This window comes from Plecotus auritus, assembly GCF_963455305.1.
Source record: "Plecotus auritus genome assembly, chromosome: 4".
Taxonomy (NCBI): Eukaryota; Metazoa; Chordata; class Mammalia; order Chiroptera; family Vespertilionidae; genus Plecotus; species Plecotus auritus.
In genome coordinates, this window is record NC_137775.1 from 126162369 (window position 1) to 126189142 (window position 26774).

At 50.2% G+C, this 26774-nt stretch overlaps 2 protein-coding genes across 5 annotated transcripts in view; one reads left to right on the top strand and one right to left on the bottom strand.

Annotated features, from left to right (window-relative positions):
* Window positions 1-6084: 6084 nt before the first annotated feature.
* On the top strand, window positions 6085-17099 carry IRF5 (interferon regulatory factor 5). Of its 3 annotated transcripts, none has more exons than XM_080664429.1 (9): window positions 6085-6167; window positions 11417-11622; window positions 13558-13747; window positions 14155-14219; window positions 14687-14720; window positions 14906-15175; window positions 15398-15790; window positions 15880-15998; window positions 16272-17099. In XM_080664429.1, the coding sequence occupies exons 1-9, from the start codon at window positions 6149-6151 to the stop codon at window positions 16500-16502; spliced, it is 1527 nt and encodes a 508-aa protein (XP_080520555.1). In that variant the 5' UTR covers window positions 6085-6148; the 3' UTR covers window positions 16503-17099. The 3 variants fall into 3 exon arrangements, with proteins under 3 accessions (XP_080520555.1, XP_080520554.1, XP_080520556.1); XM_080664428.1 differs by lacking the exon at window positions 6085-6167 and adding an exon at window positions 6584-6691; XM_080664430.1 differs by lacking the exon at window positions 6085-6167 and adding an exon at window positions 6782-6890.
* A 7451-nt stretch (window positions 17100-24550) lies between these two features.
* Window positions 24551-26774, bottom strand: part of TNPO3 (transportin 3) — a 115217-nt gene continuing 112993 nt past the window's right edge. For both annotated transcript variants that reach the window (XM_080664426.1, XM_080664427.1), the window contains exon 23: window positions 24551-25727. The gene's annotated coding sequence lies outside the window, so the exon portion shown is untranslated. The remainder of the gene's footprint in view (window positions 25728-26774) is intronic.

Below are 26774 nucleotides of genomic sequence, written 5' to 3' on the forward strand. Positions count from 1 at the left end.
GAGTTCCAGGTGGAATCCAGATCCTTGTGCTCACTGTCCCCTTCCCCAGTCCTTTCAGGCATGCTTGTGACCTGCTACTACAAAGCAAAGCCTTCTCAGTGAGTTGGGGGGCCAGTGAGAAAGCCCCGTAAACTCTTTCCTGCCTGAGCAGGTACCTCTTTCTTTTTCCTGTCTCCCCCAGCCTCCAACCCCACGATGTTCCCGGACAAGCTGTCAGCCGTGTCAGGCTCCCTGTGGCTTTGGAAGTGCCTCAGGAGAGGAGGAGGATAAGTTGAGAGAAGTAGGGAGACCCAGTCCTCAGACTGACAGACGGTCAGAGACCCCTGAACCCCACAGGCCCACCAGCACTCACATGGCCCAGTCTGCCCAGCATGGGGGCATCAGCAGGGTTCCAGCCGGCTCCTGGCTTAGGACCTGGGAAACATTGAGGTTCCAGGACACCAGCCTGGTAAGAACTCCCCCAGACGCCCCTCACTTGAGGTCTGACAATCCCTCTTCCCTGAGAGGGCCCAGGAGAGCAGAGTGGGTCCTGCCCTCTGGGCCTCCCAGGGACTTGTGGCCCCCAGGGCTCTCTGCTTTCTTGACTTTCTGCCCCCAGCAGGAGAGGCTACAGGAGCAGGAGAGCAGCCTGGGGGAGGCCCCACCAGGGCTCTCAGGCCTGCCCCACAGGGTTGTAACGTTGGCCCTGGGGTGACTGGCTGGCAGGAACCAAACACCTGTTTCCACAGCTCTGTTTGGCTACCGGCCCCCAAGGGCTCCTTCCCCTCCCTCCATCACACACACACACACACACACACACACACACACACACACACACTGCTCAACACACGACCCCACCCAGCACCCCCCTTAAGTGGTCAGAGAGGGGCAGCTAAGACATCCTCCTCCCACAATGAAGTGTTGAGAAGCCACATGGGACAATTGTGGCCTCCCATGGCCTCATGCCTCAGCTTCCTCCAGAGTCCCAGAACCACCCCTGACACCCCCTCCATCCAAGGTGGCTCTGCTACCTCTCCACCACTCTGAGGTCTAGATGAGAGCTGAGGAGAGCCCTTATGCCCTTGGGATGACCCTGCTATCCTGGACAGAATTGAATCCCCCTCTTTCCCATCTCAGAGTGACAACAGTCCTGTCCCCTGGTTCTGAGCTGCAGGGATTTCAGGTAGATCTGGCTGAGAAGCACTCCGGAGCCTGTGGCCACTACACCCCACATCAATGATGCCTCATGCACCTGGATGGGATGCCTCCCCCTGGGGGCGTCACCATGGACCCTGGGCTTTAACCAGGTCTGTTTGGGACAAGAGAAGACACTGAGGTCCACAGCAGGATCTCGTGGGAACAGGGTGGCCTCTGTCCCACAAAGCAGGGGCTCATCCATTCTGACTGCAGGAGTCCCCGGAGGATGGGGGTTTCCAGGTCAGACCTCCTCCTCTTTTTTTTCCTCCTCATCCAGATGTCTTGTGTTCTACAGCAAGCCCTCCAGACAGGCAGGAAGGACAGAGGCCTGACCCTTTCCATGACAGAGCCCAGGAATGGGGAGGGAAGTGGTTTTAGTGAAACGCTGAGCTAAGCAGATTTGGGGAGTGTTTGAATCAGCCAAGTGCAGCTGGTGAGTGCGGAGCGGATGGGGAGTAACGAGGATGTTAGATGGAGGACATGAGGGGGGAGAATCAACAGGACCAGTGATGATTGCACTGAGAGGCAGGGCAGGGGTGAGGCAGCGACGGGCAGGGAGGATGCTAAGGTGCTGAGCTGAGCTAGAAGCAGAATCCCAAGACAAAATGAGAAGGCTCCACCACAGTTATTTACTAGCAAAGGGGACGGATGGTGAGAAACCCAGGCAACCATGAAATCCCAGAATCCAAGAGAAAAAGACAAAGACTGGAATTTCTGAGCAGTTCTGAATTTCTGGGCCTGCTCGAGTTGTGGGTCCAAGGCCCAGAGCAGAATCTATGGAAAAGGGGCAGGAGTCTGGTTGCAAAGAATCAGGGAGAGGAAAGATACTGACCAGGAAGGAAAAGGAAGTAGTATTTGTTCTTAACAGGGTCAAAGGAGCAGAGAGCCAGGGCCTGGGGCCCATGAGGGCGTGTGTGCAGCTTACTAGGCCTCGGGCCATGGGAAGCAATAGCAAGAGCTGCACTTGGGGAGAAGTGAGGACATGAGATCTAGAGACCATGTGACAGTACTGGTCAAGTGGGGGACTTCCAGATTGTGCCCCAAAAAGCTCTGAGGAGGCAGCAGTTAGTAAGAAAGGGGGAGGAAACCCCAGCTGGGGTGTCCTGGGCATTGATAATAATAAAGCTACCACATGTGTGTGTCAGAAACAGTATACACTTTATAGGAGCCAGAATGGCCGAGATGAAACGACCTCAGAGCCTGTCACTTCTTCTGCTCAGCCTGTACAACAATCCATGAAGCACCCACCAAGTTTGTTACTTGAACACTTACTGTCTATCTCACTCCATAGAATGGAAGCTCCAGGAGGGCAGGGGTTTAGACAAAATAGACTTTTATTTTTGAAATTACAACTTATTCTTTATTGACTTGGAGAGAGAGAGAGAGAGACATCAATTTGTTGTTCCACATATTTATGCATCCATTGGTTGATTATTTTATATATATATATATTAGTGGCCCGGTGCACGAAATTTGTGCAGTGGGGGGGGTTCCCTCAGCCCAGCCTGCACCATCTCCAATAGGGAATCAGGCAACCGCGGTGACCCAGCACTGACTGCAGGACTGACTTCTGGTGTTCATTTGGTCATTTTGGATGTTACGGACCCTGGCTCTTTATCTATATAGATATATTTTTAAATTGTTTTCAGAGAGAAAGGGAGAGGGAGAGAGAAACATTAATGATGAGAGAGCACCATTGATCAGCTGCCTCCTACCTGCCCCCAACTGGGGATTGAACCCACAACTCAGGCATGTGCCCTGACCGGGAATCGAACTGTGACCTCCTGGTTCATAGGTCAACACTCACATTGGTTGATTCTTGTATGTGCCCTGACCAGGGACCAAACCTGCAACCGTGGCATACTAGGATGACATTCTAAACAACTGAGCTGCCCAGCCAGGGCCACTTTATTCTGGCATGTAGAGGTACTCACTGAGCATGTGCTGAATTTAGGCGTCCCAGCCAATCTGTGACAGTGGTGGTACCATTCTCACTTCACAGGTGGGAAATGGGGGTTCCATGAGAGTCCATGGTTTGCTCAAGGTCACACCATTCCAGAGTGGTGGAGCCAGAGTGTGACTCAGCCCTGATGGACTCCAGAGTTCAGTGTCCAGCCAACAAGTTCCCAGAAAAGGGGGGTATCTGAGGAACAGGAATTCGGAGAGCCAGGCCTGAGAGGGTGGGTCTCTTAGAAAGGAGGTTTCGGGAAAAGGCAGCTGCCCAGGCCTGCACTGAAGGTCAGAGTTGGGTGGGGTGTCTTGGTGTCTTGTCCAGCTGCCTGATGGACGTCTGTCTTCTCTCCCTGACACTCATACTGAGCTTCTTTCAGTTCCCTTTGGTGACACAGCCTCACCCTTCACACACACACACACACACACACACACACACACACACACACACTCACACATACTCATGCTCTAGCTTCTACCAGAACCAGGCCTCTCACCACATGCTCAATGTGATGCCCCAGCCAGGGAAGTCGGGGCCATCTCACCATTGGGAGTGAGGGACCTGGACACACATCTCTGCGGAGGCTCCTGAGGCGGAGGAGGCACATCTCCCTGTTCCCCATGTGCCCCTGGGGGGAACTGGGAGTGATCACATGGGGGTTGGTGTAGCCTCACTTCCCCTTTCCTTGTATTTCACTATAAAACAGCATCTGGAGGCAAGGGTCCTTCAATTTTGGGAAAGTCTGAGTGATGCTTCCTCCCCTGCCCCTTCTTCTCTATGCCATGTCTCTGGCCCAGAGTGGTTCTTAACTCAGGTTTCCCTAGAGCAGTGGTCGGCAAACTGCGGCTCTCGAGCCACATGCAGCTCTTTGGCCCCTTGAGTGTGGCTCTTCCACAAAATACCTCGGCCTGGGCAAGTCTATTTTGAAGAAGTGGCATTAGAAGAAGTTTAAGTTTAAAAAATTTGGCTCTCAAAAGAAATTTCAATCGTTGTACTGTTGATATTTGGCTCTGTTGACTAATGAGTTTGCCGACCATTGCCCTAGAGCCTCACACCGGAACTTTGAGCTCAGTAACATCATCTCCCCTTTACAGACAGACAACGAGATTCACAGGACCTGCTGGAGGTCACTTAGCTTGAACACAACAGAGCTGGATAGAAGCTCAAGTGCTGTGCCCTTCCTCTGCATGTAACCCCTTCATGGTTTTTATTTGTTTATTTTTAAAAAAATGTTTCTACTGATTTCAGAGAGAGGGAGAGGGATAGAGAGATAGAAACATCAATGATGAGAGAGAACCATCAATCAGCTGCCTCCTGCACACCCCCTACTGGGAATTGAGCCTGCAACACAGGTATGTGCCCTGACCAGGAATGGAACCGTGACCTCCTGGTTCATGGGTCAACCACTGAGCTACACCAGCCCGGCCCCTTCATGGTTCTTGATGAAGTTCAGAAGGGTGGGGACCTCACCTGTGTGGAGGGCATTTGGCAATAAAAGAAGGTTCTTTTTGACTGTTGCCTCAGCTATTTTTTCTAGTCCAACAAATAATATTTTCTATGAAGCATTATTGGCCTCCAGTGGAAAAGGTTCCCATTTGGTGAGGGACCACTTTCAATTAAATACCAGTTTCATTTTTAAAATACAAAACAATCTACGGATCCACTTTTCTCCCATCCACACTTTAAATTTTAAAAATATGAAGTAGTGAAATACTCAGCAGATACAAATAGTAAAATACTTTGTATAATTATATTTCAGTTTTATATTAGGGCTACAAGGAGTGGGGAGAAAGAAGAGACAGAAAAGAAGAAAAAGACAACACATAATAAGTGATGACACAGACCTCCTGTGAAGACCAGCAACAAAGGTTTTCCTAGCAGGGGTCCTCAAACTTTTTAAACAGGGGGCCAGTTCACTGTCCCTCAGACCATTGGAGGGCCGGACTATAGTTTTTTAAAAAAACTATGAACAAATTCCTATGCGCACTGTGGGCCCGGGACGAGTGGGCTGCTAAGCAGACGGGCAGCGGCACCCGGCGTGCCGGATAAATGTCCTCGGAGGGCCGCATGTGGCGCGCGGGCCGTAGTTTGAGGACCCCTTTGAGGGAAGGAGAGGGGAGGGGAAGGTCAAAGTTCTAATTCATCAACTAATACCCCATTTCTTAAAAACACAAGCACCAAACTTTAAAGGGCAAATAGTACTTTCTGGAACTTATATGTTTTATTTGCTGTCTAAAATTTAGTCAGTTAACTTGAAAATGTTCTTTTTGCCCCACGGTGTGGCTCAGTGGTTGAGCGTTGACCTATGAACCAGGAGGTCTCGGTTTCATTCCCATTGGGCACATGCCCAGGATGCGGGCTCAGTCCCTGGTGGGGGGCATGCAGGAGGCAGCCAATCAATGATTCTCTCTCATCATTGATGTTTCTCTCTCTCTCTCCCTCTCCCTTCCTCCCTGAAATCAATAAAAAGGGAGGGGGGATAAGAAAATGTTCTTCTTTTAAAAAATATTTTTATTGAAAATTGCCCTGACCGGTTTGGCTCAGTGAATAGAGCATCGGCCTGTGGACTGAAGGGTCCCGGGTTCGATTCCGGTCAAGGGCATGTACCTTGGTTGCGGGCACATCCCCAGTGGGAGGTGTGCAGGAGGCAGCCCATCGATGTTTCTCTCACTGATGTTTCTGACTCTCTATCCCTCTCCCTTCTTCTCTGTAAAAAATCAATAAAATATATTAAAAAAATATATATGTATATATATTGAAAATTACTATAGAAAACAATGAAAAGAGGTGTGGTTCCTAAGCTGATCTCAGTGGGAGTCACACATTAAAACCATGAAATGAAACCAGCCAGGACGAGCTTTAGAGCTCGGAACCGACCCAGGAGGGAAAGCTTTTCAGAGGACGTGATGTCGAAACAAAATTTGAAGCGAAGAATGTTCCATGAGAAGGAACCGGACATGTGAAGGTTGAGGTCGGCAAGCGAGGCCCATTTGTGGAACCGAAAAACGTTCAGAAGGGCAGATGGATGGCCAAAGCAGCGGTGAGTGGAGAGAGGTGGCAGACGACTATGACGCTGACCTGAGCGGCCCGAAGGGGACCAGGAAGGGGAAGCTGGGCAGGCAGGTGTGGGGTTTGGGCGTTGGAAAGGGGCAGAGTAGCCTGAGGAAGGCACGTCTAGGAGGAAGTGTCGGGGTCCCGACGCCAGCTGCGGGGGCTGAGGCGACCCTTGCAAGGGGTGCGGGCGGTGGGCGAGGGCGGGGACTATCCATCCGCCGCTCCGCAGCTGCCCCGTTGGTGGCTCGGTCGGTGGCCTGTGTCTGCACGGATCTGGAGCTCCCGCGGACGCCGGCTGGGCAGCTCCCAGGCTGCACCGAGCGCTGCGCCGGGTGGGGTGGGGTGGGGTGGGGTGGGGCTGGGGTGGTCCGATGCCGTGGTTCCGGACTGACTGCCAGAGGAGCCCGGTCGTCGGTCCGGGCCACCGCGCCGCCTGGGGTCTCTCGGGAGGCTCTGGGCTAGAGGGGAGCCCGCCGGGCCCGATGCTCAGGCCTGGCCCGCAGTCGCCGGGTCAGTGCGCGGCTCTAGGGTGGCTCCATAGGGCAGGGCGGGGCGCTGCCCGCGCATGGAGCTCGGCGGCCGCGGCCCATGGGCGGGGGCGGACGATGCGGAAGTGCCGGGCGGGCGGGAGGCGCGCTTCGGGAGGGTGCAGTCGGCCCCGCCGCCGGCCGGTACTCCGGGCGCAGCCACGCGGGCGCACCGCTGACAGGTAGGACCCGGACGCACGCTCCTCTCCGCGCCCGCGGGACACCTGCCTGGCGGGAGGGGACTGGAGCGGGACGGGCGCGGGAGGGGTCCGCGACCGGCTCGCTGGGCGCTCGAGCTCGGTGGGCGTCTAGTGCAGGGCGCGCCCCGCGAGTCCGGCGGCCTCCAAGGTGTCTCCCTTGTCCCGATCAGCACAGGGTGCCCGCACTGGCAGCCTTCGTCCCGCTGGGGTCCGGGGAGCCCGGCGGCCGGGAGGCGGGGTCGGCACCGCTGCCCAAGGCGCCAGCTCTGCTGGTCTCTCCCTCCGATTCGCTTCGCCAAGGATGGACGGGGCGCCCCAGGCGCCCGGCAGGCGTCTGGCCTTGACCCTGGAGGGGCGAGCCCCGATTGCCCCTTTCTGTGCTCTCTCCCGGGCACCCCTCACCCTTTCGGGTAAGAGGATGGGATTGAAAGGGTTTATCCTCCCAGGACCTTGAGGGCCATGGCAGGCATTCGGGCAGAGAGTGTGGGAAGAGGGTGTCAGGTAGAGACTCAGAAAAGGAGGCGCTGACCCTCCCGCCTGAGAACCTCGGGCTCAATACTTCTTGGACTCGTTTCTTTACGTCCTTCCCTCGAACTTAAAACCAAGCAATGAGGAGTCTCAAAGTGGAGGAAAGAGATCAGTGTGGCAGTAGTGCCTGCGCCGGCCCTCCCCCCGCGCGGGGGTTTCCGGGACCCCAGAGCCGGGCGGGCATGGGGGGACTTTCCTAGCCTCGTCGGCACCGCCGGAGCAGCGGCCTGAGACAGACCGTGAGCCAGCTACCCCGAGGCAGCCCGCGGGCAACCCGCCTGGGGCTGAACCAGCGGCGCAGTCCCACACTCAGGGTCTGGCCTGGCCTCCCGCGGGCCCAGAGAGGGGGAAAATGACCAGGAGCCGTAAGGGCGCTGCGGGCCGATGGAGGAAGCTACGGGTCCTTTGGAAGGGGCAGTCGGGCCAGAGGCAGAGGCCCCAGCCTCCCCCAGAACTATTGGCCCGGGGCGCTAGGGCTCCCAACAAGTCCAGGGAGGCCCTGGGAAAACACCCTTTCTTATCTCAAGGCCCAAACTAGGGGTTTCCCCCTGCGCCTCGGCCTTCCCCCACCGTGCTGTTGGGAGGAGGCTGAGAGAGGCGTCTTCCCGCCGCACCTGCTGCCCCAGCCCCTCCCCTTACCCCCTCCCACTACCCCCTCCCACTTGTCTCATGGTGTGGTCAACTCACCTGGAGCGGGGAGGCTTTAGGGTCTCGCTGGTGCAGAGACCACCCCACTCCCCTTTCTTCCTGAGCTTGAGGTGGGGTTTGTGGAGACAAATGTGAATCGAACTCGGGAGGTGTCAAGGGGCTTGCTGCTCTGCCCACTGTCTGGGGATGAGGTGCTTTCTCCCCTAGGGGTCCCTGGTGCCCACAGTGTTCCAGGCGCCTCATGGGGTGGCTCCTGGGACTTCAGGGCCCTGGTGTGAGTTGTGGGGCCTCCCCCACCGCAGAGGGGCTCCTGGCTGTCCGGATGCTTCACTTATGGGGGCTCCCTTGGGTCCTGAGCAGCCCACACCTCTGGCATTTCCATGGAAGCTGATGCAGGCACTGACATCTTTTCCCACTTTGCAGGCAGACCCCTGGCCAGCGCTGCCCTCTGAGGGAAAGTCAAGTTCTCCCCCCAGCATTGGGATGGACTTTCTGAGGGCTGCCCTGTAGCTTCTGGGGTTCCCTGGGAAATCTGGGCAACTGTGTCTATCTGGGGGGATGAGGCACAAAGATTAAAATTCAGAACTCCTGGCATTAGGATAGTCTGAATGAGACCTAAGCATGCCTCCGGCAGCAGGAGGAAGCGTCCTTGGGAAGCTGACACGGAGCTTGGTCCTGGTGCACCTGGCTGACCCTCCGGTGGTGGCTGCACAGACCTTTCCTTGGTTCTGCCGGCTTCTTGTGGGAGCCCCTTTCCACAGCCCCCGCCTGGGCTTCCTGAAGAGGCTGTGCCTCTCTGACATGAGGCCAGAGATCATTTCCAAACCTTTGCATTGAACAGCAGTGCTGGGCAGGGCCAGGAGTGAGACTCACCCTGACTTCCTCCTAGCCCTTTCTGCTCTCCCAGCTGCACCACCCCTGGCACAGCTGTGGGCTGACCATATGTGGGGTCTTCAGGGAAGACTGCCTTCCCTCGGTGGCAACAGAGCTTTCCTCAGTCCACCGTCACTTAACCAGAATTGCCTGCCACCTATGACAGTTGCTCCTCTATTCTAGGACCAAGACCTTGGGGGAGGCGACCCAATGCTGTGAACCACACTAAATGTACAATGACCACCAGCAGACCTGGGGGTTGGGGGTGGGGCTGGGGTTGGCTATGGGGAAAGAGACTGAGAATTTGGTCTCGGGGACCCACTGAGAATTTCTCTCCACATCCTTTCCTCCCCCAGCTCCCAGTGAGTCAGGTTTCCGAGTTGTCCGGTCTGGCACTTTCATTTCCCCTGGTGCTGGGTGGAGGCTGGCACAGAAAGGGGAACTGAGCCACCAGCTCCTGAGGCCTGGGGGCAGGGCTGGAAGCTCTCCCACCCCCCTGCCCAGCCTGGAGCTGCGACCTGCTCTGAGGAGAGGCCTGCAGGTGGAGACCTCTTAGCAAGAGGTGGCACTTAAACAGCTACAACCCCAAAAGGTACTGGTCAGGGAATTTCAGGGAAAACCGAGGCTCAGTGCTCCAAGGCCAAAGCAGACCTGGAACAACAGAGAGGAGTCAGCCTCCCACCCAGGCAGGCCAGGAAGCCTACTCGGCTTGAGTACCCCCAGGCAGCAGCCCGGCCTCGGTTGGATGGATTTAGCTGTTGGAAAATTCTTCAACCTGAGGCTGTCCTGCTGTTGACTCAAACCCTAGTCCCTTTGTGCATGGCGTTACCTCAGATATTAAGGATAACTCTCATCCCCACCCACAGTGTTCACAGCACCAACCCTGATATCCCATTTCCTTCAGCAATTCCTTCCCTGATTGGCCGCCTGCCTCGGACCCTTGCCTCCGTCACAGCTCACCCCCCCACCCCCACCCTGCAGCCTTCCTCTGGGGTCTTGGGGTCTGGTCTCCTCACTCTCTTAGATCAGAGGGGATGGGAGGCAGAGACTGGCCTGGGGAGGTGGCACTGGCTCCCAGTGGGCAGCCGTTAGACCTCACCTCTGTAGTCCCCATGGCTCAGGGCAGCACAGGTCTGGCAAGCGTTCGGTGCTTACCAATTGCTGGAAGAATGCATGGCTCAGAGGGGAGGCCTCAGTCTAGGAAGTTGATGGCTTTACAAGGATAGGACCTAAGTCTGATGATGCAGGAGGTAGACTGAGTGTGCTGATGGGACTTCGCTCAAGAAGTCTAGGTGGGGGAAGCTTGATCCCAGAGGGAAACTGAGGGAGAAAAGAAGCTCTGAGGACTGGGTGTGGAAACCATCCCTCCATTCTCAGGTCTACCTTGTTCTTAGGCCAGGTTTCCTAGAAGGCAGTTTGCTGGAAGCTAATTCCAGCATGTCATAATAAATGCAAGAAGTCCTCAAAAGGTTGATGGGCTTCTATATTCAGCAGGGCTGAAGATACATATTATTGCCTGTTGGAATAGCCGAAAGCATTTCCCCAAACCTGAAAATCTGCATATATTATTGCCTGCTACTGGGACAGCCAGGGCAGTTCCTCCAACCTGACAATGCCTACTGTATACCAAACCTTGCCTTTGATATGTATATCTGATTTGCTTTAGGGCAATTTGTGTTAATAAAAAGCTAGGGGTCCAGAGATTCGGGGAACTTGGTTGCTATAGCTAAGTCTCCTCTGGCTCCCAAAAATGCCTTCCACATTTATATTTCTAGTCTCTTTATTAATTTACATGCAGCCCCTTCTCCAGATTCCTGAACCCTTTTAGATGCTGAGAAAGACCCCAGCAGCAGTTTAGTGAGGGAGGAGGGAAGGGAGGGGGCAGGGTGGGGCGGGGAGAATGCTAAGCAGGGATGTGGAATCAGCTGGAAGCTGGCTGCAGCCTGCCCCTGGGCCCTGGGGTGTGCACACAGGAGCACCAGCTTGCTCTACCTGAAGCCTTTTGTCCCTGTGTGTCCATCTCTCACTGCCCACGGCTATCTCCCGAGGGGAGGAGTGGGCCTAACCGGGAGTGAGCCAAGGAGGGCAGGTTTCGAGATGGACAGCTCTGAGCCTCTTGCTGTGCCAGCCTCCTGACTGCTGGGGAAGCGATGCCCTATCTGGTAGAGGGCGTCTGGGTGGGACATCCACTACAGTGTAACCCCCTCCGTCCCTTCCCCCCAAACACAACGCAGGTGCAGGGACCCTGTGATGAGAAAGCTGATGGTTGGAAAGGGATCTGGCTTTGACCACCTGGATGGACTGGAGAGACTCCAGCCCCCAGTGCTGGGAGGAAGGGAAAGTCCTAATGCCATGGCTGGGCCCCTGAAGCACTCCCCACCCCACCCCCACCAGCCCCTCTGCCAAAGGAGTGGTTAGTGGCAAATCTGCTGATGTGCCCCTCTGTCTTTCTCCTGCAGACCCCTTTGCCATGAACCAGCCTGCCCTCGGGGTCCCCCCTCCACCCCGCCGTGTGCGGCTGAAGCCCTGGCTGGTGGCCCAGGTGAACAGTTGCCAATACCCAGGGCTCCGATGGGTCAATGGCGAAAGGAAATTCTTCTCCATCCCCTGGCGCCATGCCACTAGGCACGGCCCCAGCCAGGATGGAGATAACACCATCTTCAAGGTAAGTCCTGGACAGGGGACTGCCTGGGCCTCTGAGGAAGCCCCATCCCTCAGAAGAGGACCCCCATTCCCACTCAAACTGGCCACTCATCCAGTTGTCTTGCTGCAGTTGACCCTGGGCCTGGACTAAGGGGACACAGGCATAACCACAGAGAATAGCTTTTCTAACCTGATCCCCAATGCAAGGTGGGGACTGATAGGCCCCCAGAAGACCTTCCTTCTTCTCCTCCCCTTTGTTCTTGTCTCATTCTCATTACACATGCGTACACATGCAGTGTGCTTGTCTGGTGTACACATACCCGAAGACAGCAGGCAGCAGTGTAATTTTAACACCTTGATGTGACTACTGTGACTATTTTTTGCTTACATTTTGTTTTCTGCACAAATGCATCTATGAAATGCAAATGTAGAATCAAACTATATATTGTTTTGTAACCTGCATTTTTTCACTCAACATCCGTGACTGCTGCAGGTTCCATGGGAAGGGTCCAGCACAGGTTAGCCACCCAGTCTGTTTTTGGACACTTCAGGTTGCTTTTAGTGCTTCAGCGTTGAGGACCACTTTACCAGGTACATTCTCTAAACGCGTTGCACATCTTCAATGATTTTCTTTGGGGTTAGTTCCTAGAGTTAAAAATTGTTGGGTCAAAGAGAATGTTTATTTTTAAATCTGGATATATATTCTTTAGTCCTTGCACTTGATATTTACCTTTTCAAGGTTATTTTTTGAATCTCAGGCCAAGTGTATCAGCAACTCTGGGTGGAAGGCCTGGGAACATTTTTATTTTTTTTTGGATTTTTTAAAAATTGATTTTGAGAGAGAGGAGAGAGAGGGGAGAGAGAGAGAGAGAGAGAGAGAGAGAGAGAGAGAGAGAGAGAGAGAGAGAACATCTATGTGAGATCAAAACATCAAGATCAGCTGCCTCCTGCATGCTCCCTACCAAGGATCGAGCCCTCAACCGGGGCCTGTGCAACGGGTAGCATCCAACCCACGAAGCCACACCAGCCAGACCTTTTCAAGGTTCTTTTCAAATCCATTTCCTATTTTTGAATAGTGTTAAATGGTTTACAGTGAAAAGTCTCCCTCCCGCCCAGTCTCCAGCCACCCACCCCCTTCTTAGAGGCAGTTAGTATCGGTTTCTTGTTTATCCTTCCTGAGATATTTTTGTGCATATACAAAAAATATGTCCTTATCCTTTCCCCAACTTTTGCAAAATGATATAGGTACATGCATACTCTCCTGCACCTCATGTTTCTTGGAGATCACTACATGTCAGTACATCAAAAGCTTCCTCCTTTCCCCCCTTGCTTCCCAGTCTTCCATTGTTAATTTAACCAGTCCCTATTGATGGACATTTAGGTTATTTTGGGTCTTTTGCTTTTACAGTGTTGCAATGAATAACCTTGAATGTGCAGAATTTTGTGTGGATGCTTCTGTATCTGTAGGATAAATTCCCAGTAGTAGAATGGTTGGATTAAAGGGTAAAACATTTGTAATCCTGGTATCAACCAAATTGCTCTCCAGAATAATGATACCCACAATTCAAGTGTACAGAGCCTATCCAAGCACAGACACAGTTCGGAGAGCTTTATGGGCCCTCGAGTCTTCACGGCCACCCTGTGAAGTAGGTACTACAATGGGGAGACCAAAGCAAAGACAAAGTGACATGCCCCTGGCACACAACTGGTGGGTGGCGGTTTCTGAATCCCAACCCACACCCACACCCAGACCCCATGCTTTCATCCACCACGTCACACCATCCTCCTTGGAGACTGTGCCTGTCACCCTTCAGGAGCAGTGAATGTAACGCCTTTCAAAGCACCTGGTGTCCCTAGCTCCCACCTTGCAGACCACAACTCCCATCAGCCAGGAGGGGCGAGGCTTTGGTGAGAGGTGAGGTTCTCTATCATTACCTGTCTTCTCTTCCTGCCGCAGGCCTGGGCCAAGGAAACGGGGAAGTACACGGAGGGGGTGGACGAGGCTGACCCAGCCAAGTGGAAGGCCAACCTGCGCTGTGCCCTTAACAAGAGCCGTGACTTCCGCCTCATCTATGACGGGCCCCGGGACATGCCACCTCAGCCCTACAAGATCTATGAGGTCTGCTCCAACGGCCCCACTCCTGCAGGTATGGTGCCCGGCCCTGTGTGGGCCACCTCGGAGGCCGTGCATGAAAGCCCAGGCCCTCCATGCTGCAGTGGTCAGGCACATGCTGCTAGGTCATCACACCCAGGCCTTCCAGGAGTCACCTGGGCTGGGTCTTTTGTGGGGCCAGGAATGGCTTGGCATGGATCAGGGCCGCAGTCTGCCTTCCTCAGCCAGCCCTTGTTCTTGGCTCTCGGTGGCCCAGGAGCTGAGTGCCATGGGGTCAGGGAGGTCCCTACTGATTCCTGAAGGCTTTGCGGCCCTTCACCTCCCTGGGCAGCTCTGGGCAGGGGAGAAGCCACAGCAGGAGCTGCCACATGAGGCCCCGTGGCCTTCCTTCTCCTTCCCCACTGACTCCCTTCCTGTCTTGCTTTTCTCTCCCGTCTGCAGAGTCACAGCCCAGTGAGGATTACATTTGTGGTGCAGGAGAGGAGGAGGAGGAGGAAGAGGAAGAGGTGAGCAGGTCATTCTCCCAGGGTCTGCCTGCCCTGCCGGGGAGAGCCTGGTGGGGGCGCTCTCAGTCCTCCTCTGCTCCTGGAGCCAGCAGCCCCATTCCTCTGGGAGCCTGCTCTTCCTGCAGCTCTACCCTGAGTTTCTCCCTGGGATCCGAGCATAGAAACAAAGTCACCACTTTAACCCCCTGGGCTTTGTTCGCTGACTGACCCTCACAGCAGGTCGGGTGTGGTAGCTACTATGCCTGTTCAGAAGGCAGGTGCGGAAACTGAGGCACTGAGGACTCACTGCCTGCCTGGGCAGCAGGACTGGGACTGGAGGCAGGGCCTGGCCTCCGCTGAGCTGAAGCCTGGGGAAAGGCCTTGTGGTTCTCATGTGTTATTTCTTCAGCATCAGATCAATGTAATAACCTGTTCTCCCTTGTCTCTCTGGCGTCTTCCCTCCTCCTTTGCCCATGTCTTCACTTCAGCTCCAGAGGATGTTACCAAGCCTGAGCCTCACAGGTGTGGCCGGGAGGTGGTGTGGTTGGGGGCCTAGTATAAGGAGAAGCTGCAGGTACCCTCGGTACCTGGGAGGGGCTAAAGGTGGGGGTGGGGGTGTGGGGGGGAAGGCCCAGGCTGGGAATAGTGGGCCTGGGAGGCAGTTCCTAGAATTGGCATTAGAGCTCTGTCCCCCGCACCCTCTGTAGAAGCAGTGCAGCCTGGCCCCCCCATGGCACCCTATTCTTTACCCAAAGAAGAAGCCAAGTGGCCACCCACTCTCCAGCCACCTGTGGTGCTGGGCCCCCCTGCTCCAGACCCCAGCCTCCTGGGCCCTGCCTCTGCTGACTCTACTGCCTTTGGAGAGCTTCTCCCAGAGGTCCTGCCCAGCCTGCAGCCTGGGCCCCTGGCTGCCAGCCTGCCGCCCGCAGGCGAACAACTCCTGCCCGACCTGCTGATCAGTCCCCACATGCTACCTCGTAAGAACCCACAGACTGGTGGGCTGGGCCGGGCCGAGTAAAGCGGTGCTGGGGGTTGGTTTGCCAAGAGATTGGAGGATGGTGAAGAAAGAAATAAAGATGCCCATGCCAGTCCCTCCTTGGGTGGGCGGGGGGGGGGGGGGGGAATAAGTAGACTAGCAGCTGAGCAGAGTGGGGAGGGCGGGGCTCACAGGTGGGGTGGTCCTGCCCCTCTGCCCGCAGTTACGGACCTGGAGATCAAGTTCCAGTACAGGGGGCGGCCGCCCCGTGCCCTCACCATCAGCAACCCACACGGCTGCCGGCTCTTCTACAGCCAGCTGCAGGCCACCCAGGACCAGGTGGAGCTCTTTGGCCCTGTGAGCCTGGAGCAAGTGCGCTTCCCTAGCCCCGAGGACATCCCCAGTGACAAGCAGCGCTTCTACACGAACCAGCTGCTGGATTTCCTGGACCGCGGGCTCATCCTCCAGCTACAAGGCCAGGACCTGTATGCCATCCGCCTGTGCCAATGCAAGGTGTTCTGGAGTGGGCCCTGCGCCTCAGCCCACGGCTCACACCCCAACCCCATCCAGCGGGAGGTCAGGACCAAACTTTTCAGCCTGGAGCATTTTCTCAACGGTGAGGGCCCCCCATCGTGTTCCTCCCCGCCTCCTCTCATCCAGGGGCAGGGTCCTCGCCTCTGACTCAGAGTCTCGTTCTTACCGCAGAGCTCATCATGTTCCAGAAGGGTCAGACCAACACCCCACCTCCATTTGAAATCTTCTTCTGCTTTGGGGAGGAGTGGCCTGACCGCAAACCCCGAGAGAAGAAGCTCATCACTGTACAGGTATACCATCCTCTCCCAACCCCCAACTCTGCTCTGGCTTGAATCCTGGGGAATCCTGAGACAAGCCTTTGCCTCACCATGGGGGCTCAGGGCTCTTTGGACCGTGTGGACGTGGCAACCAGAGGCAATCAAGGCCCAGGGCTGCTCGAAGTAAAATTTGGTGCCCCTCCTTCCTGGTGGCTGCAGTCCACCACCCACCCCCTGGTGGTTGTGCTCATGCACAACCAGGTTTGACAGCCCTATTGGGTTCTCCCTGTTCTCTTTGCTGCCCAGGTGGTGCCCGTAGCGGCTAGATTGTTGCTGGAGATGTTCTCAGGGGAGCTTTCCTGGTCAGCCGATAGTATCCGGCTACAGATCTCAAACCCAGACCTCAAAGACCGCATGGTGGAACAGTTCAAGGAGCTCCATCATATCTGGCAGTCCCAGCAGCAGCTGCAGCCTGTGGCCCAGGCCCCTCCTGCAGGCCACGAGCCCTGGCCAATGCACCCGGTTGGCATGCAATGAGGCTGCAGATAGTGACTGAAACAGGCTTCCTGGGAGGCTATGTGGACTGACATGGAGGTGTGACAGCCCCAGTGGGCACCTGCCTGGCTGCAGGGTCCTATCTCCGGCTCTCCTGGAAGTGGATTTGGGCCAAGAAGGAGAGGGAAGAGAGGCCCGAGTTCCAGGTTCTCCCTGTAGAAGCTGAGGGAAGCCAGAAGCCAGTTTTTCTTCGGGGCTCTGCTTCTGGACACGCCTCTCTGCTAGCTCTGGTTGCTGGCTCTGGAGGAATTCAGCCATCAACACCAGTGAGCAGGGAAGGACCTCCTCTGCGGGGAGCCTAATTGTAAGAGGAAATTGCCCCAGAGTGCCCCCATTGCCTCTGACAGAAAGCCTCATGCTCTGTGCCCAGTCCCCCTGGCAGGGCCTCAGCAGGGCATGGGCCTGATTTGGGGGTCCCTAGTTTGAGCCTTGCTTCCTGATCTTTCTCCTTCCTGAGACAGATATGAGCACTTAGGTATTGCACCAGATACTTAAGGCTGGCAGCTACCTCCTTTCTTGAGAGTCCAAGAACCTGGGGTAGAAAGTAGAATTTTATGTATTTTTGGATTAATAAATGTTAAAAACAGACTCGGCTATTCTTTGCTTTTTCCAGTTGCACTTGCTTCCATGCTGTTCTAACAGACTCTTTCTGATGCCAGCTGGCCCTCTTTCCCTCAGCACCTGCCCTCTGACTCTGGGGCTGCTGACTCTGGGAGGGCCTGCCTTCCACGTGGATGAGTCAGTGGGGCCTTCATAAACACTCACTGGCTGGCCGCTTTCCAGGGGGAAGCTGGCTAGGGCAGGGGTGTGGATTTTTAAATGTGTGCAGAATTTAAAATCCTGTCCAAATCATTTTTCCCATAAGAAATGGTGAAAAAAGGCTGGTATTTCAACTACACATAGGACCATTACATCATCCTCATGTATATTCATACACAATTAAATATATTAGGACAATGCATGCAAATTGGTAGCTCAGGGTTTGAATCTGGCTCATAGATGTAACTATCTGGCCTGAACAATTTTGTTGTTGTTTATCTTTTTGTTACGGAAGATTTTAAACATCTGTGAAAGTATGGAGAATGGTATGAAATCCTCATGTAGTAGTTTCAACAATGATCAGTTCATAGTCTTTCTCACCTAAATTCCCATCCACACCCCCATTGAGATTATTTTGAGGCAATTGCTACACATAACATTTCGAGTGTAAATAGAATATATTTCTAAAAGACAAGGATGTTCTAAAAAAACAAAAATATAACTGACAAAATTAATTTCTTATCAAATATCTGTTGTTTAAAATGTAAGATTTTATTCCCTTGCAATTTGGGGAAGAAACTGCAGTGTTTATTCTGCATTTTGCTTTTGCCTCGATGCCGCTGACTGCATTTCTGTTGCGTTGCTAACATATTTTGTCTCCTGTACTAGTATTTCCTGTAAATTGGTACTTTGGCCTAGATTCTGGATTCTACAGGCTCAACTAGATGTAGATTTTTGTTTTGACTTTCTATTAGTGGGTGTTTGAGTTGTTTCCATCTTTAGTTATTATACATCATGCTACAGTTAATAGGCTTGTATATACTTACATCTTTTCATATTTTTGCCAGTGTATCTTTCAGATGGAGCCCCAGAAATGGAATTTCTGGGCCAAAGCGTAAATGGATATAATTTTGACAGATATTGGCAAAATCCTGATCAATCTATCAGTGTGCCTATTTTCCCAGTCTCACCAACAGACTATATTGCCTTTCTGGATTTTTGCCAACCTGACAAGTGAGAAATAGTATCTCAGTGCCACTTCTTGTTATGAGCAAGGCTGAGTTGAGCATCCATATATGGTTACATGGTCTGTGCAGACTTTTGTTCCTTTTTTCTCTCTCTCTCTTTTTAAAATCTCTATTGTTGAGAGTATTACAGATGTCCCCCTTTTTTCCTCCCATTGCCCCCTTCCACCTGATTCCTGACCCACCCCGGGCCTTTACCACTCTATTGTCTGTGTCCATAGGTAATGCTTATATGCATACAAGATCTTCGGTTATTCTCTTTCTGTTCCCCAATCTCCTTCCCTCTGAGATTCGTCCATCTGTTCCATGTTTCCATGCCTCTGATCCTATTTTATTCACTAGTTTATTTTGTTCATTAGATTTTTTGTTCGCTTATTTTTATTTTTAGATTCAATTGTTGATAGATATATATTTATTGCCATTTTATTGTTGATATTTTTTATAATTTCTTCTTCCCAACATTTCATGTAATACTGGTTTGGTGGTGATGAACTCCTTTCCCTTTTCTTGTCTGTGAAGCTCTTTATCTGACCTTCAATTCTAAATGAGAGCTTTTCTGGGTAGAGTAATCTTGATTGTAGGTCTTCACTATTCATCACTTTGAATATTTCTTGCCACTCCCTTCTGGCCTGCAAAGTTTCTATTGAGAAATTAGCTGATAGTCATATGGGTGCTCCCTTGTAGGTCACTGTTTTTCTCTTGCTGCTTTTAAGATTCTCTCTTTGTCTTTTGCTCTTGGCATTTTAATTATGATGTGTCTTGGTGTGGTCCTCTTTGGATTCCTTTTGTTTGGGGTTCTCTGCACTTCCTGGACTTGTAAGTCTATTTCTTTCACTAGGTGGGGGACATTTTCAGTCATTATTTCTTCAAATAGGTTTTCAATATCTTGCTCTCTCTCTTCTTCTGGCACCCCCATAAGATGAATATTGGTACATTTGAAGTTGTCCCAGAGGCTCCTTATACTATCTTCATATTTTTGTATTCTTTTTTTTTTTCTGATTGGGTGTTTTTTACTTCCTCATATTCCAAATCATTGATTTGATTCTCAGAATACACTACTCTACTGTTGAATCCCTGTAAATTATTCTTTATTTCAGTTAGTGTATGTTTAATTTCTAACTGGTCCGTTTTCATGTCTTTGACATTCTCACTAAGATCCTTGAAAATCTCACTGAGTCCCTTGACACTCTCATTAAAATCCTTGAGTAACCTTATAACCATTGTTTTGAACTCTGTGTCACAGTAGTTCGCTTGCTTCCATTTCTTTCATTTGTAACGTTTCTTTGTCTCCACATTTTGGCTGCTTCCCTGTGTTTGTTTCTATGTATTAGGTAGAGCTGTTATATCTCCTGGAATTGGTAGCATGGCCTTGTGTATTAGGGGTCCTGTAGGGCCCAGTGACTCAATTTCCCCAGTCACCTGAGCTGGGCACTCTAGGTGTGCCCCTGTGTGGACTGTGCTGTTGGCATCACTGGGAGGAACTGAACTCCAGGCCAATTGGCTGTGAGGACTAGCTGTGTCTACAATGCAGGAGACACCCCTATGGAGCAGGACTTGCTTCAGTGGGGCTTTGGTGCTGAGTCTGCTCCTTGAGTATATTGCTTGTTGATGCGTAGAGTGGTAATCTGGTATAATCAATTGTAATCTGAAGCTGTCCACTGGGTGCACTGGCTCTGGGGCCTCCCAAGAGATGCAAAGTCAGCCACTGCCTGGGGCCACCGAAGATCTGCAGATGGCTACTTGTGGGCTAGGAAGTGCCCTGTTGAGGCCCAGCTATGAAGCAAGGCAGACTGGTGCTAGTGCTGGGTCTTGGGCCTTTTATTGACAGGTTTGGGGCATGCTGACTCCAGCTTCTGCTTGTTTAAGAGATTTTAACAAAGTCTGAAGCCTGAGCCAGGATAGGCCACTCATATGGGTGGGGCTGCAAATTGGATGGGGCAGGGTCTCAGGGAATCACCAGGGTGGAGTAAATAGTGTGGGCCATGCCGATGAAAACTCAGATATGGCTGTCAGCTCTGCAATGGGGGAGGTCCCAGCACATGAACAATGACTTCTATGAGCCTCCCGATCTGGGAGAAAGCTGCCCCCAAGTTCCTGCCCTGATGCCAGACAGTCCCCAATGAACACATTCCTCCCCATATGTCCCTGGATTCCCCCAAAGCCACCACCCGGCACTGGAGCTCAGAGGAGGCAAGACTGTGTAAATGCATGCTGGGGCCCTTTAAGAGGAACACCTGGGACTCCAGCAGCCTCTGTGTCACTCAGCCACAATCCCCACTGTTTGTTTTTTTAAAATATATTTTTAATTTCAGAGAGGGAGAGGGAGAGATAGAAACATCAATGATGCGAGAGAATCATTGATGGGCTGCCTCTTGCACACCCCCTTCTGGGGATGGAGCCCACAACCTGGGCATGTGCCCTTGACTGCAATAGAACCCAGGACCCTTCAGTTGGCAGGCCGACGCTCTACCCACTGAGTCAAACCAGCCAGAGCATCCCCTACTGGTTTTTACAGTCCAAAGTTATGGGGACTTCTCTTCCCAGCTCTGAAACCCTGGGCTAGGGGACTGGTGTGCAGCTGGGACTCCCTACTTCTCAGGAGACCTTGGAGATATCCCTCCTGATTAAAAAATGCTGCACGTGGGTGCAGGACTAGTCTGTTCTGAGCCTCCGCCCCTCCTGCCAGTCTCAATGTGCTTTCTTCTTTACTTCTCTAGTGGTAGGACTTCCATTCAGCCAGATTTTAGGCGATTCTGAATGACAGTTGTTCTGTATTGTAATTTTGATGTGATTGTGGGAGGCAGCAAGTACAGGCATTTACCTACACCGCCATCTTGGTTCTCACCAGCCAGACTTTTGTTCTTAATAAACAATTTTAGAATAGTTTTAGACTTAGGTTTATGGAAAAGTTGCTAATAGAGTTCCTATACACCCCATACCCAGTTTCCCCAACTGAAAAACCTCACATTACTATGGCACCACAACTAATGAAATATGCATACACTATTATTAACTAAATTCCATTCTTTATTCCGATTTGATTAGTTTTTATCTAATATCCTTGTTCTATTCCAGGATCCCGTCCAAGTTATCACATTACATTTAGTCATTGTTTCCTTAGCCTCCACTGGTCTGACAGTTTCTCAGACTTTCCTTGTTTTTGAGGATATATTTTACAATGTCCCTCATTTTGGGTTTACCTGATGTGTTTATCATGGTTTTTGTAAGAAAGACCACAGAGATGAAGTATCATTCTCACATACTGAGGGTGCATACTATCACCATGACTTTTCACTGTTGATTTCTACCTTGATCACTTGGTAAGGTAGTGTTTGTCAGGTTTCTCTATTATAAAGTGACTTCTCTTATCCCCCTTTCTGTACTGCACATATGTACAGGTTTCAAAATTGTTAAACTCAAGGCTCTTTAAGAAGCTTTACCAACTAGAGAACAGTGCTTACACAGTTCCTTTTTTGTCTTTAGTCTTATTTTTCAGCCACCTTTCTCCTCACTGGCCTGTGCAGCTCTATTTCCTCTTTAGATTGAAATTGGTTGTCAACACTTTAAAATTAGATGTCACCTATCTGATTTCCAGCTTCTCTCAGAAAATTGGCAAACGTAGAAACACTGTCTCACATTCCCTAGAAGCAAGAATCAGCTGAACTTTAGATGGGAATGTCCCACAGTTCAATGGTCCTCTCTGAGCCTGCTTCACTCTTTCCACAGCCTTGTCCCAAAGGCCTTTGAGTTTGCAGCCCTTAATAAGTGGTGGAGCAGAGACAGAACAGATGAATTACGGAAGCTTAGAAGGAAGATCTGCACTAGGCGACCACTGGTGGACTTCTTCAATACTGCAGGCAACTTGTGGTTGCTGAAAATCTACTCTGGGCTCTACTTACTTTTTGACTTCTTAAAAATTAAAAGCAAAACCAGAAACAGCACACCTGCTGTCATTTTACAGAGATTTGTGTTGTAGTAGCCAGTTGTGCATGAACACTACCCAAAAGAAGTGACAGACATTATCTATTCCAGAGGTTAAAGGCAGGACAGTGCTGCTGAATTTCACTGCTCCTAGCTATGCTAGAGTTCTGCTTGGTAGTGAGTGGCCTGACTGTGCTAGTGGCCTCTGCTAGTGTTGAAGTTGGGATCCACAGTACACTGATGTTCATGACCTTGGGGATGAACACATTCCTCTAACACCCAGTAGTTTCCCTGACAATGTTTATCCTTGTATCCAACTAAATAGTCCCTTTTAATTCCAGACTCCTGTCTCTAATACAGCTTTTCTTTGACATAAAGAACTTTTCAGTATTCAGAGCAGGAGAGGATATTGATGGACTTTCCAATCAGAGAATTGTTCCTGGAAACAATTTTCTCATTTGCTGATAATGTATCTCAAAAAATCAGGCATTATCTTTTTTCATATTGGATTTTTAACTTCTCTGAATTTTGGCTTTCATTTTTGTAAAATGATTCAGTTAAGCCAGGGCCACACAAGGTGGACACGTATGTTGCACTTACGAGGTGCTGATGCCATTCAAAAGCTCAAGTTCCTTTATGTCTTATTTATCCTATACTCTCAGTATTGAACTTTCTAGAACACATTCATAAAAATTATCTTATTGCCCTGACTGGTTTGGCTCAGTGGATAGGGCGTCGGCTTGCAAACTGAAGGGTCCCAGGTTCGATTCTGGTCAAGGGCACATGCCCAGGCTGTGGGCTTGGTCCCCAGGAGGGGTGTGCAGTCAATCAATGATTCTCATCATTGATGTTTCTTTCTCCCCTTCTCCCTTCCTCTCTGAAATCAATACAAATATATTTTTTTAAAAATTCTAAGTCATTTTCTTTGTACAATCTTGCTGGGAATAGCCCCAATGGATATGTTTCACATAATCATGACTAAAACTTCTTGGTTAAGCCAATTGTGGAAATGAGGGAACAATTATATGGAGACTTTCTGACTTAAGTTCAGATGCAAGACTCTTGTTCTTCCACTAGACAATGTTATACAGGAACACAATGTCTACATTAGGGTACCTGATGCCAAACAGTTCCTTTTGAAATTAAAAGTTATGTGGTTATCCTTGCCACACCAAAAAGTAATGACTATCTGTAAGAACTACTCTGAAACAATCTATTAGACAGTGCACAGTGAGGCCTTGACACCATTGGAAGTTCTGGTTTTCAAAGCTGTATCTGTGGAGATGTTCTCTGCATTAACTAGGATATGCATTCCACATGCTATTTTTCAGTGGCTGGAGAGTTGCATTAAGCCTTCCATAGGTTTTCTTCAGTCCCAGACACAACTTTTTCTCATAAAAGCTGAATTCCTTAAACAGAAAAGTCAATTGGCTGTTGCAAAGATCTAGGATTGGACCAGGCTCCAAAAGTTTTGTTTACCCAGAAAATGAGAAGACTGGCTGGGGTATTGTGCTGATCTCTAGAATTTGATAATCTCACTCCAAACACTGTTTCACCTTCAAGTTTTCCACTCCCCTTCCAATAATGCCTTTTCAGAGAGTAAACTCCGAGTCCCATTGATGTTAAGCTGGAAAGTTTCACTGATTTCAGATACGAGATGCAGCTCTGCAGTCAAGATCATTAGCTCAGAGCCCAATTAATGTAACATACTGTACGGTCCCATTTTTATAAAAATCAAGAAAATGCAGACTAATCTACAATGACAGAAAGCTGACCAGTGGCTACTTGGGCATGCGCGAGAAGAGGCATGAAGAAACTTTTGGGAGTGAATAGGTTCGCTATCGTTGATTGCTAATGATTTCATGGGTGTATCCTCTGTCAAAGCTTATCAATTGCACACCTTTAATATGTGCAGCTTTCTGTATGTCAATTATACTTCACTACAGGCATTCTTTTGCTTGCTTTGTTTTTTTTAAAAGACCAAATACTCAGCAGGTTAGGAAACAATCAAAGCACTTGGGTGGCCATTGTGGAAAGAATATACCACATTTCTGATTAATATGCTGAGTGACCCATTCTCTTTTCCACTGAGGCTGTCCGAAAAGATAAAATTTACCATGAAGCATTTCAGGGTGAACTAGAATATAAGATGCAGGATGAGCCACTCTCCTGAAATATGAGGGCACGGGACACTGAAGACAGAGGCCTGCCTTTTAAACTCCATACCCAGACTATCAGATAACAACTAGGACTGTTTACTTAAGTGGTCTAGCTGTACCATTTCAGAACTATGAGGCAGAGAAAGGAAGTGAAAACAAACACTAATTAAATTTTAAAAATTTATTTTTCTTTTCTTTTTTTTTCTGTTGCTGATTTGTTCTTGAAATGGCTACAACACCAGACAGAACAGTGCCCTCATATGTAATGCCTGTGTGGGGCTTCAACTCCTTTACAATATTAAGATCTGCTTTGGGCTTCCTGCTCCTACTTCATCCCCATGAAGTCAAATAAGTTCCACATTTTTTAGTAAAATACAGTTTAGTCCTGTAAACACTTTTTTCCATATTCCCACCCTCTTTTGTTTTCTCATGTCTATGGGTGAAACATTAACTAAAAAACAAAACAAAACAAAACAAAAACAACAACAAAAAAATAAACTAAAACTTAGAATATACACTTATAACCCACTCACCCCAATTTTGGCTCTTTTGTTCATGGCTGATGATAACCCAATATGGATTGGAAGTGGAGTTAGTGAGTTGGGATATACATGAATTTGGCCCTGGCAGGTCCTAGAATCACTGATGTGACCATGATATAAAATAGAAAAGGCTCCTTGCTTACTCCTCCCTGTCCTAACAACTCTGTAAAGATGGTAAGCAATGGCTGGGGAGGATGGAAAAAATTTCTACTCACTTTCATTAAAAGAGAAGGGGAAATGAGAAAGAAGGGATGGGAGAGGGAAAAAGAAGACAAAACAATAAAAAACCTTAAGAGATGATCCTGACCCTTTTCTTCCAATTGCAGCTATATAATTCACTTGAATTCCCATTTTTCCCAAGTAACTGTTTTTGTTTCACAGAAAGTTTGTACCTTTATTTTTCTGTATATGCACATGCGTGGTAGCATGTGTGTAGGTACGGGTATGCATGTGTGCATGTCATATGCTACCAGGAGGATGTTTCAGTTCTGGTTTCAGTTTAGTTTTCCTTTTTTATTTCCTTAAAAATTATTTTTCCTTTTAGAAACAAGTTCACCAGGAAACCAGCTCCCCTCCCACCACGCCGGACAGGCTGCAGCCTCTTTTTAGAAATGGTGCTGATTTTCCCTCACATCCCCAAACAGGAACTCCTCAGGATGGCCTCAGAGGGCTGGAGTCTCTCCCTGTCTGGTGGGACGCCCTGGTGGCGGTAAAGGCCCCTCTGCCACAATGGAGGTTTCTGATTGTGGGACACAGTCTGGTTTTTATTTTCTTCTTGTCTTCTAATTAAAAAAGACATTCCTACAAAAGAGAGAAGATAGTCAATACTTGTGGTCCAGGAGATAGTGAGCATTTTATAAAGTCAAGGCAGAAGTTTCTATACTTGCTCAGGTACCTCATTCTGGCCTGTCATAAGAACTCAGTAAAAAAAAAAAAGGAAGTTGAAGAGGAAGGGCAGGGGAGGGGGTGAGGAGGAGAGGGTAAAGGTGAGCCAGTAGGTCCAGGATGCCAACTCCAAACCAACCAGAAATCTCCACTTCAGTCTATTAAATATGGGGTTTCATGTAAGATTAATTAATTAGTTAATTAATTTTACTGATTTCAGAGAGAGGAAGGGAGAGGGATAGAAACATCAATGATGAGAGAGAATCATTGATTGGCTGCCTCCTGCACACCTGCTACTGAGGATCGAGCCTGCAACCCAGGCATATGCCCTGACTGAGAATCGAACCGTGACCTTCTGGTTCATGGGTTGATGCCGGGCTAAGATTTTATTTTAAAAGAAGGCTTTGCCTACTAAAATAAGTTTAAAAAACAATGATTTGGACTCCCTAGAAAGGATACTACTGTAAAAGTATTAAGTAGAGTGGTTAAAAATAAGGACTCTGGCACCCAAATGTCTATATTTGAATTGTGGCCCTATCAATAACTGACTTGACATCTTGCAACTTCAATTTCCTCATTTGTAAAATGGGAATAATAACAGTAACTAACCCAGGGAACTGTATGAGAATTATCTTAGTTAATACATATAGCCTTAGCCGGTTTGGCTGAGTGGATAGAGTGTTGGCCCTTAGATTGAAGGGTTCTGGGTTCGATTCTGGTCAAGGACACATACCTGGGTTGCAGGCTTGATCTCTGGGCCCTGGTTGATGTGCATACGGGAAGCAACCAACCGATGTGCTTCTCTCAGATTGATGTTTTTCTCTCTCTGTCCCCCCTCCGCTCCCCTTCTACTCTAAGAATTCAATGGAAAAATATCTTGGGTGAGGATTAACAACAACAACAAAAAACAGAACAAAAACAATACATATAAAGCACTTAGAATAGTACCTGATACATAGTAAG

What these genes read in the sequence shown, in the direction of transcription:
- IRF5 (XM_080664428.1), top strand. Translation starts at nt 6,664, where the DNA reads ATGCTCAGGCCTGGCCCGCAGTCGCCGG. An exon ending in CAACGGCCCCACTCCTGCAG is followed by an intron (nt 13,748 to 14,154) that starts GTATGGTGCCCG and finishes TCCCGTCTGCAG; the next exon opens with AGTCACAGCCCAGTGAGGAT. An exon ending in CAGTCCCCACATGCTACCTC is followed by an intron (nt 15,176 to 15,397) that starts GTAAGAACCCAC and finishes CTCTGCCCGCAG; the next exon opens with TTACGGACCTGGAGATCAAG.